Genomic DNA, 11,583 nt, shown 5'->3' with positions numbered 1-11,583 from the left:
GAAAATGTTATGCCGTAGATAGCAGAATTTACATTTTTAAAAGAAATTCAAAAATTTTATTTTTTTTCCTTATGATAAGATAATGCTTTTAACGTTCTATTTACTTGAGTAAAATAATAAATTTTAATAATTAATATTTAAATATACATAAAACGGTTAAACAAATATTTGTTTTCAAACATTTATTTTTACTTTTTTATTTCTTTCATCATACAAGTGCTCTTAGAAACTATATTTACAAATTGCACAAAATCTCCCTTGCAACTTACAATCAAATCTTGAAAATAGATTTGATTTTTTTTTAATACACGAAATTTGAAATTTTTTCTAAAAAATTTGTGATTAAATATAAAAATTTTTATATTTTAGATCTAATGTAAATTAATTGCTTGTTATTTCTATGAACCATTTATCTTTTTGAATTTTTTCAAATAAAGAAAATAATAATCTTTAATTATTTTCTTTTAAAAATTTCTGATTATTTGGAATGTACAAAAATACTTGATTTCCAAGTACGTTTTCCTGTTTCAATTCAAAATTTACTGACGGAATATTGTTGAGTCGACAACAATATTCAGGGAAATATTGTCGTGATCGAAACCGCCAGTCGATGAGGTTCGCGCAGGAGGTAGTTAATAAAAATTTAAATTAAAATAAATTAAATTAATGAAAAAAAAATACTTCAAACTAGATTTACAGAAAACAAATTTTCCTCGAATTTTTCCGTTTCCTCTTATTTGAAATAGAAATCACAAGAAAAGAAAACGGAATTTAACGTTTATCACATTTATCATGAGAGATGTAAAAAATTTTAATTCTAGTAAATAGAATACGATTTTTTGCGAACCCCTTTCTTGTTTGTCAATCGATATTTTTTGTCACATCTTTAAATGTATCAATTCCTTTGAAATTTGTCAAATCTTTCGAAAAATGAGAAATTCGTCTCTCATCTCGCACAGCAATTGAACCAGGTCCACTATTTTGATCATCCTGAATGGGATCACGTTCCAAGAATGAACCACTTTCTTGAAATGATTTTTTTGCACAATTTAAACCCATAAGAACAAACATTCCTATTATCAATAGACCAAATATCACGGCAATTATTGCAATAATTATTGTTTGTCCATGTACCACTTTTTTTGTTGATTCATTCATTGGATTATCATCCATCCAATTGGTCCAAGTGTTATTCCAATATATTGGATTTGCCTTGCGATCATTTTCCAAATTACTCGCCGGCATTGCTGTTACTTTATATTTCAATAAAGCGTCCTCTAGTGTTTTTAGAATTACAGGTCGTAATTTGGCGAGATTTATTCTCTCGCATGGATCTTCTTTGATGTTAAAGAGACATGGCGCTTCAATGGGATTACAAGTAACCTGTGAAGTAAATTTAGAAATTTATATTTAAAAAAATAATAATAATTTGAAAGGAAAATTATAAAATAAAACCTCATCTTCTTTTCGAATGTTGCAAATAATTTCAGCGTCGCCTCTCAGTCTGATAATTTCCGACGGTGCGAGAATTTGAATTTTCGATTTCCAGCTTGGTGGCGATGATTTATTCTCACGAACAATTCGCATTCGTTGAATTTGTTTAGAAGTGATGATACCGGAAATGGCGACTCCCGCTTTACTCATCAATATCTCTTGAGGATTATAGATTGGCAGACAGCCTTCAGTTTCTTGATTCTCTTGTCTTCCGGTTTCTCCGTACCATAATTCTCCATTTTTCGTCGAACCAATAACATATTTAAAATCACCACGACGAATCGCCGCGTAGTTTGCAATCTCATCAATGTTTATCAAAATCTCTGATCGTGGATTATTCTTCTCCGCGATAATGGTCGACCATAAATCAATTCCGTCGATTGTCCCTAGGTTCCTTGAATCGAAACCTATTATAGCAAAGTTGATATAAAATTTTTGCTATTTTGTTTATTTGAAAGGAAAATTTAAAAAAATAGAAAGCTTCTAATACCTGCAGCTGAATATAAAGTCGGTAACCAATCGGCAATGTGCATTAGATTATTTGAGACTCGTTTTGGATTTTCGATTAAGGGACTCCAAATTGCTGCAACTCCACGAACTGCTCCCTCCCAAGGAGTTTCTTTTATCTAAATTGTAATAAATTATTTGAAATTGAATGATCCGAGGGAATAATTCCTTTGATGGTCATGAAATTAATTGTATTTGACTATGAGAAAATTTTCATTTTGGTTAACCGCAATGATAGAAGCAAACTTACCCCACGTAGAGGATAATTACTTCCTCGATTACTATGAATTCCCATTGTTGGTGCTCCATTATCCGATAGGAAAACAATGATACTGTTGTCAAGCATTCCACGTCGTCTTAAAGCTGCAATAACATCTCCAACACTTTGATCCAATTTTGAAACCATTGCTAAAAATTTTTCAATTTGTAATTAATTTCTTTGAAATTAATACTTTAAATAAATGAAGTTTAAATAATTTTGAATTTTATTTATTGTTTTGTTTCAGATGGACGCCGAGACGAAAAGGAGAATACATTTACACAGAAATTTTCATTTCTTTGCATTTTCCAAAAAAAAAAAAATCTTTTTGGATTTCTACAATTAGTCTGATTGCGGACAGCCAATCAGGTTTTTTAGATTTCGTAAAATGCAAAAAAAAAAGACAATTTCCAATGGTGTAAATGTGGGATGAAACTTTAGCCCAGCAGAGAATAATGATGTGCAAGCAGCTCCAATGCAAAGGTAAGTGAAGTAGGGGAAAAAAAGTTTTGTTTTATATCGAGTCTATTATTGATAAACAAAACAAACATCACCAGAGCACGTATTAAAGAAATGCAATAGATATACGAAAGTATGAGGCTAGAATTCATACACAAACTTGGAAACCAAAATTTTACTAAGCAAGATTGATCAGATACTGATTTGAGGTTAGATTTATTCTTTAACCATTAGCTTATTATAATTTAAAAAATTAATTAAATTAACGAAAGAAGGTTCAGTTTTTTATGTTAATTAAATTATTTAAAATTAGTTTTTATTAAATATTTTCCACGAACTGTATTAAACATAAATTGCCCTTAGAGCGCGTCACAAATATTTTTTACTTGAAGAATTTTAATGAAAATTAGTAGTAAACTAAAATCGTGAATTAGATTCAAACCTGCATAGATTCTTCTCTCGGGATCCTGAATGTAGGAGAATTTAGCGATTTCTTCATCGGGTGCTTGAAAAGGGTTATCCTGATTACCGGTGTGTGGTGCCAAATGTGCTAGGTACATAAACATAGGATCTCGTTGATCGTGTTCATCAATTAGACGAATTGCTTCATCAGTAAATAAATCAGTGGAATATTTTCCAGCAGTATCCCAAGCGATGCTCATATTTCTTCTCATATCAAATCCTCGATATCCCTCTTTCTATTGGGGGGAGATACAAATTTTTTAGCTATATTCAAATAGAATTACGCAAAAAAAAAATCCATTAGTTTACCAAATACTCACTGTCGATTCAACAATGTGAGAATAATAATCTTGAAAACCATTCCAGTAGCCAAAATGTGTGTCAAAACCACGAAATGTAGGTGTATAGTTCTCGTGATAATATCCCAGGTGCCATTTTCCGATTGCGTGTGTCTTGTAACCGCCTTCTTGTAAATACTAAAAATCGATATTTAAAAAAAGAAAAAATACAGAAACCCTTTTTTAGAAATTTTACCTGTGGTAGTAGTTTTTCATTCAACGGAAGTCCTCTTGGTTCTGGTTCAAAAAGAACAAGATGTTGTAATCCCATGTGAATTGGATATTTTCCAGTTAAAAGAGAAGCTCTACTGGGCGTACATAATGGAGCCACGTAATGATTATTCAAAATTATACCATTGTACGCGAGAGCATCGATATTCGGTGTTGATATTTGATTTGATCCGTGAAAACCAACATCGTTCCATCCCTAATGAATAGGTGTGTTGAATTAGTAATCACTGATTATCTTTTACGAATTAATGGTTTTCCCATGAAAATTAAATTTTACAATTTAAAATTTTAATTTAAAATTTTTTAATTTTAATTTAAAAAATTTTTAATTTTACCAAATCGTCAGCCAAAATAATAATGATGTTAGGTTTGCTTTTTTTATCATCACAATCATCTGCATTTGTTGTAAAAGATGAAATCCTACTTGGTATCGCATCGATAAAATGTGTACCTAGCAATAATGCTAGCCACAAAATTACACCTCTCATCTCATAGGAATCTGTAGAAAAAAATTAATTAAAAAAATAATACACTAATTTCGTTTTTTTTTCGATTTCAAACTTCTTCACATCCCAAATATTAGAAATTCTTGAAATTTCAAATAATGGGAAAAAATTTTTGCTTACTTGACGAGGAATTGTGTCCTCTTATTTTCATCGAGGATTCCATTTCCTCTTTCTTGGGTGGGGGGTCATCCTTTTTTTTTTTTGGTTTACAAAAATTATTGTTTGGAATTCACGTTTATTTGATGCGCGCGGGTGAGTGACGAGAAATAAACTGACCATTCAACGACTGAATGCTTTAGCTTTATTACTTCGACTTCACTCTATATGTTCTTTGAATAGATCTTCTTCTTTTTCTCCAACTTCCACCTATAGCGAGAGGAGGAACACGCCAAAATATTCAGAGCGTGGAGAAAACATCTCTTATTCTAACTCGTTGATAGAGAAAAAGCGACCTTTTAACGACCGAGTTTTTTTTTATTGTATTTATTTATACTGAAACGAGAACTACTTCGATGATAATAATTCAATAAGGAGTAGGAAGTTTTTTTTTTAATTTCTTCAATTTTTCCAAATTTTTTCATTTCTAAGAAAAGTGAGGTAAAAGCTCAGAAATTAAAGCCGAGGGGAATTAACTCCGTAAGTTAATGAAACAAAATTTAAAAAGAGGAATTTATTGAGAATTAATTGAAAAAGAAGGAAATTAATTATTATTTCATATTTCGAGAAATTCATCAAGAGATAATATTGTATTTAATTTTATCGATTTTGTTTGTAGGTGTAGGTGTGTGTGTCACACAAGTGCGATAAACAATTTGATTTCCATAGGAAAATTTTTTTTCCCTATCGTATTCGTATATATATATGAGAATGATAATTTATTCCAAACAGGTTTACCCGTTCAATTGTTATATATATTATGCGCGAAGGAAAATTAGATTTGAACGCACAATTTTAGTTTTGCATTTCGAGCATCGCGCTCTCGTGACAAGATTAAAAGAGCTGATTAATATAATAATGATAATAATAATATTGTTATTAAATTGGACAAAAAAGAACCTTAATTATTATATATTATTATATATTATTATTATTATTATTATTATTATTATTATTATTATATATAAATTATAATAATTATTATTTTATTCAAATTAAAATTTTCAAATCCCCTCATTAAATGTTATTATATTTAAATTAATTTCTGAGAGTAGTGCAGGATAAATAAATATATAAAAAGTAGAAACAAAAAAAACAAAGAGGAACATCACTTACAGTGAAAAGAAATTAATTTCCCTAAAACTTTCACATGGGGGGCGAGAATCTCATATTTTGTCAGAGACGATTAATTTTCTATTAAGCATTATAAATACTTACACGTCGGGAATTAGGCGGAATCTTTTGTTTTGTTTTTTTTTTTTTTGCGAATTAAAAGTTACACATTTACCATATAGATAGAAAGTGTAATATGTGAGAATGACATAGCGATGAGGCACATATAACAGAGCGTTAAGCCATTATTTTAAATGCCAAGGTGCTTCCAAGCAAATCGAGTATTGCGATTATAATTTGAAGGCTGTATATTTTATATTATTTCAATTTGTCAGCGAAAATAAATTTTATATGTCAAATTACAAATTTTGACAATAATTGTCAGTTTCGAATTTTGGAATTTAGTATTATTATTATTACTAGCGATATTATATTATATTATATTGCTGTAAATTGCCCCACAAACACATGGAGATTTTGCAAATTGCATAAAATTGCAAAATAACCCTTTTTTTGGAATGAAAATGCAAAATAACCCTTTTTTGGGTTAAAATTAAAAAAAAAAGTTACAAAAAAAAGTATGTAAGATTTTCTAAAAGCATATGGCAAAGTATTTTGATTTATTTGAAAATAAGTGAAAATAGATTTTCCAAGGACGATGTCGAGGTCACGGTGTCGGTGTCGCTTTTGGAAATTTGTTAACTTAATATAATAGAAGATGTTTCGTTTTAAAATAAGAAATGTTAAAATTATTAAGTTAAAAACAATTGATTTCAATGACACTTCCAAAATTAGGCACAATATTATAGGTTCCTAACAAAAAATTTAAAAAACAACAATAAATAATAAAAAAAACCATAAAAAATTGTTTATAAGTAACATTTTAAAAATAGAGTAATTTTAAAGGTATATATCCAAAAATTCGTAAAAAAAATTGCATAAAATTGCAAAATAACCCTTTTTTGGGATGAAAATGCAAAATAACCCTTTTTCGGGTTAAAATTGAAAAAAACATGCTACAAAAAAAAGTATGTAAGATTTTTTAAAAGCATATGGCAAAGTATTTTGATTTATTTGAAAATAAGTGAAAATAGATTTTCCAAGGACGGTGTCGAGGTCACGGTGTCGGTGTCGCTTTTGGATATTTGTTAACTTAATAAAATAGAAGATTATTATTATTATTATTATTATTATTATTATTATTATTATTATTATCATTATTATTATCATTATTATTATTATCTTTCAAAAAAAATCATGATAAATACAGTCAAATTTAATTAATTACTACAATTATTAAAAAAATTAAATAAACATAACCCATAATATTAATAAATTATGTAATTTTTAAAAATATTTTAATTTTATTTCAAACGAATTAAAAGTAGACAATTAAAATCAATTTTATGAATAATTACACGTAATTTAAATACAAGTCCCTCTATCTCTTTGTATCAAATAGTTATTGATAAAGGAGGTATTTTAATTATTGATAATTAATAAAGAAATCACTTTTTGTATTCATGGCGTGAAATAACCTTAATTAACTTTCTGTATATGTATATGTATTTGTGTATATACATATATATATATATATATATATATATATATATAAAATTTGTATGTATCGTATATCTGTATATACTTATATGTATCCAAACTTCGTGAATTCATCGGGCTGTGGAAGAAAATACCGATTAAAACCACACACACCAATTAATCTTTTAAAGTTGCGCATTGCCGAAGTTCTTCCGTGGTTTGCGATTCCGGTTTTTCTCGCTGTCGACGCGCCTTCTCGACTTAAATAATTGCTTTCTTGTTATAGCCAATCTCACCTGTCTTCAACTTTTAACACTTATTTCTTCATGCAAAAAATTATGGGTTGTACGTTTTTTACTACTCATCATTTTTCCACTCATTTTTTTTTTTGTATACACATAGAAAGGTATTAATTTTCAAAGACAATGTTTACGCTTTTTAAGAATTTTTTTTTTATTCATTTAATAAATAAGTCATTTTCGAATTAAATTCGACAAATTTATATTTTTCATTTCTATTTTTATGAAAAAAAAAAAATTTGTTTTCTTGTTGGGGAAATTTAAATTTCATTGTTCAAATTTTGTTAATTTTAATATTCAATTAATTAATTTAATCATTTTAATTCAATTTATTAATTTAATTTAATCATTTTAATTCATTAATTTAATTTATTAATTTCATTTAATAATTTTATTTCTAATTTAATTTGTAATTTAATTCATTAATTTAATTTAATAATTTAATTTCTAATTTAATTTGTAATTTAATTTATTAATTTAATACATTAATTTTTTCCTCAATTAATTTCAATGTAAAGAAAAGCAGTAAATCTAAATGTGTAACGTTATCTTATCATTTACAAAATTACAAAATCTTTCAACACTTTTTTTTTTTTTAAATGCAAATTTTTAGTTATATTTATTTGGAAAATTTATTTTTAAATAAATTAAAGAAACAAATATTTTTTTTACTTTTAATTTCTCGATTATTTTTTAATATTTTGCACATTTTCAGTTGCTTAATATTTTCATGAATTTTTATTTATACCAAAAAGAAAACTTTAACACTGTTCTCGTTTTTAATTACATTTTTTTTTTTTTTTTTTTTTTGAAAGATTTTTAAAATAAATTTTTTTTTTTTTAATAAAACATAAAAAATATTTTTATAAACATGAGAAAAGTTGTTGGGAGAAGGGAATTAACTTCTCTTGAATATGATTTTAATTTTAAATTACATCGTGGTAATATTGTATTTTTTTCAAAGTTCAAATGTCAAAAGTTAAAATTAAATTTATTAGAACATTTAATGTGGGTCATAAGATAATTTGAGAAAGAAAATTTAATTATCTTGTATAATAATTAAAATTCCTTTTTGCAAAAAATATAAAAAATTTATTTATAAGGAAATTTTTTTTTTTTTGTAATAATTAAATATAATCTTACCAAAAAAAAAAAATAATAAAAATTTGCAATAGATTCTTGTACTGGAGCTGAATTGATACTGTTAGCTTTTCACTTTAGAATCACGATAAGAACCTTAAGTTGCTTTTCTCACTTGAACAGATTCGAAGGAAAAAAAAGTTTTCACAAGTGGGGGATAGTTCATGTTCTCAGATTTCTATAGAATAAAAGATAACTTGAGAATTCTAATTTCCGGTTTAAAAAAAAAAAAATCTTTTTTTCTGTCTTATTTTTTGTCCTAAAAATAGCTTCAATTAAAATTAGTTAACTTCATAACTTCATTGACTATATGAATTACCCACTTAACGAGACGGGCAAACGGCCAAAAAATAGAGAAACAAAAGATTTAATTCCAAACTTTTTCCCCCAGGCAGTTCAAAAATCTCTTAAAAGCCTCATAAATAAAAATAGTATTTTTTAGCAAAAAAGATGTATATCACTTAAAGTTTCATGTTTAAATAAAAAACTCGTTATTATCGATAACAAATTTTCTACGAAAAATAAATAATCCAATTATTTGTTAAAATTTAATTTAAAAATTAATTTTAATTCATTTTTTTGTTAATTGGCTTTTTTTCTTATATAGAAAAATTTAACTAAGAAAAAATTATATATGATTTAGCAAACAAGATATTTATTGGAATGTGAAAAAATTCAAATAAAAGGCCACCTAATGTAAAAATAAAACTTTTTTTTTTATAAGGAAGCGTCTTTTATCAATTGCCTAGATCTCGATCAATATCAATTTTTCCGATTAATCACGGAGATACAAAGGAGAGGTGACTAATTTTCAAATTTAATCAATAAACACAAACAATTAATAGAGAATTAAAAAAAAACAAAAAAAAAAAATATCAAAAATAATTTACCAAAAAAATAATTTTGCGAAAATAATTATTTTAAAAATAAAATTATTTTTAACCACAAAATTAAAGGAGACAATAATCACAGAAATTTGATAAATCCTTGAAAATTGTAATAATATATATCAAGGCGCCGGAAGTGATATTATCAATAAATATTTTTAAAAAAAAATTCAATTTTTTTGCCAATTTAAAAATTTGATTTTTTTAAACTTTTTTTTTAATTCTTGGCCTTCATTTAGTTGAAATTTTTAAGAGGAGTCTTTTTATACTTCGTTGATCGAGGTTTTTTTTAACAAATAAAAAAAAACTATTGAATTCGACTGATCATTGTTTTTTTTTTTTTTTTATTATTATAAATGTTATGTAAAAATAGTTGGGGGGAAAAAACAAAAAAAAATTTCTTCACTAGCAAGACTGTAAGAATTTTTTTTTTGTTATAAATTCTGAATGAGAAAATTGAGAGCCAGAGAGTTGAGAATTTTTAAGAAGAAAAGTTTAATTAGGCTAATCTTGTTATCGAATATCTCTTGAAATTGTTGAATATAGAAGAGAATAAGACGATGAAGAAGAAGAAGAGAAGAGACTTGACTCTATCTCGTCGAGGAACAATTATTTTCGATTGTATATATATCGACGTAGAAATCAATTTCACTTCAATTTATTTCGAATCTAAATATACAAAAAAAAAATATCAAAATATTTTTATTAAGAATACGACGACGATAGTAAAAAAAATGATAAAAAAAACTATAATAATAATAATAATAGTAACAATGATAATAATAGTAATAATAATAATAATAATAATAATAATAATAATAATAATAATAATAATAATAATAATAATAATAATAATAATAATAGTAATAATAATAATTTAGATTTTGGAAAAAAGAATAAAAATAATTTAATATTCTTCTCTTTATAAAGTGTCCTCGATTTTCTGGATTTAAATAATTATGGCAAATCTTATTTCTGGAGGGAATATATATATATATAGTTTTAATTAACTCGGGATTCACGCTGGCAAGAAGAATCCTTTATTAATTAATCCTTTTGCTCATTTTTTTCTAATATGTATGTAACAATTTTTCTATTTTTGACTGCACATTCTTTTTCATTTTATTTTTTTTTTTTGTTGATATTTTAGAGAGAAAGGATTTAAATTTTTTTTTAATTCTTATAGAGTATTTTAATATGACGTCATCTTTCCCATCAGTTGGTAATTTTGTGCAGATATCTATTTTACCGATATCTATATAGGTATAGAAATGCGTGTTATTATTATATTTATATACACGTCGGTAAAATAAATATTTATTTTACCGACATCTATATATATACATAAATTAGTGTTATTATTATATTTATATATATATGTCGGTAAAATAAATACCTGCACAAAAATTACCACTTGGTAGGCAGGATACCAAAAATACTCTATTTTAGTTGTAGCAAAAAAAAAAAATTTTACAGAATTTTTTTTTATTAAAACCTTTTAATACTCTAATTTTTTTTTTTTTGAGAACTTTAAATTTAATTTTTATTGAGAATTTTAAAAAATAAATGGGACTTTTGAATTCGTTGAAGAATTTCCGGCGTTTCGAGTGACATTATTTTTTTTTTTTTTTTTTTTTTTTTTTTAACGAGCAAATCCTCGGAAGGACCTTGTCCGTTGATTCAAAGAGTTGACGGTCTGGGAAGCCGCAAAACAATCATTAAAATCGAGAATAGACCTTCAATCACCGGATATTGAATGAAAGGCGCTCAATCTGCGCGACAATACAGATTTCGTGTAGAAAAAAAAAAAAATAATAATATCAAATACAATGAGAAACAAATAATTCGTATTTAAATTTTCAAATTCTTCTAAATTATCACAAAAAAAAACTAAATTCTGAATTTTGTTTCATAAAAATATTTTTTTTAGCTCTTTAATTTTTAAAAATATTTTTAAAAATATTTTGTAAATTCATCTCTTTTTAATTTAAAATTTCACACAAGTGCGGAAAACTAAAGCAGATTAAAGGGATAAGTTGTGCATCTGTAATTTAAAAAAAATTTGCGTATTTTTCATTTTTTCTTTTTAAAAAATTTTTTTTTCTCCAACGACGAAAAGTAATTTACCTTAGGAAACAAAATATATTTATTTATATTCAATTTTCTTAATTAGCGCTAAACAACACAGCCCAG

The 11,583-nt window shown here is 25.8% G+C and overlaps 1 protein-coding gene across 2 annotated transcripts; it reads right to left on the bottom strand.

The window, feature by feature from the left end:
* Positions 1-167: 167 nt before the first annotated feature.
* LOC127289204 (arylsulfatase B-like) lies at positions 168-8,564 on the bottom strand. 2 transcript variants are annotated; one of them, XM_051317005.1, is made up of 9 exons: positions 8,507-8,564; positions 4,086-4,249; positions 3,716-3,946; positions 3,502-3,657; positions 3,162-3,417; positions 2,252-2,409; positions 1,985-2,120; positions 1,456-1,901; positions 168-1,383 (listed from the first exon to the last, which is right to left on the bottom strand). In XM_051317005.1, the coding sequence occupies exons 2-9, from the start codon at positions 4,236-4,238 to the stop codon at positions 862-864; spliced, it is 2,058 nt and encodes a 685-aa protein (XP_051172962.1). In that variant the 5' UTR covers positions 4,239-4,249; positions 8,507-8,564; the 3' UTR covers positions 168-861. The 2 variants fall into 2 exon arrangements, with proteins under 2 accessions (XP_051172962.1, XP_051172961.1); XM_051317004.1 differs by lacking the exon at positions 8,507-8,564 and adding an exon at positions 4,377-4,589.
* Positions 8,565-11,583: the final 3,019 nt, after the last annotated feature.

This window comes from Leptopilina boulardi, unplaced genomic scaffold (genome assembly GCF_019393585.1).
Source record: "Leptopilina boulardi isolate dan_hultmark-lab unplaced genomic scaffold, ZJU_Lbou_2.1 LbouV2_40, whole genome shotgun sequence".
NCBI lineage: Eukaryota > Metazoa > Arthropoda > Insecta > Hymenoptera > Figitidae > Leptopilina > Leptopilina boulardi.
Note: the sequence above shows the minus strand (reverse complement) of the source record. Positions and strands in the feature narration are given on the sequence as shown.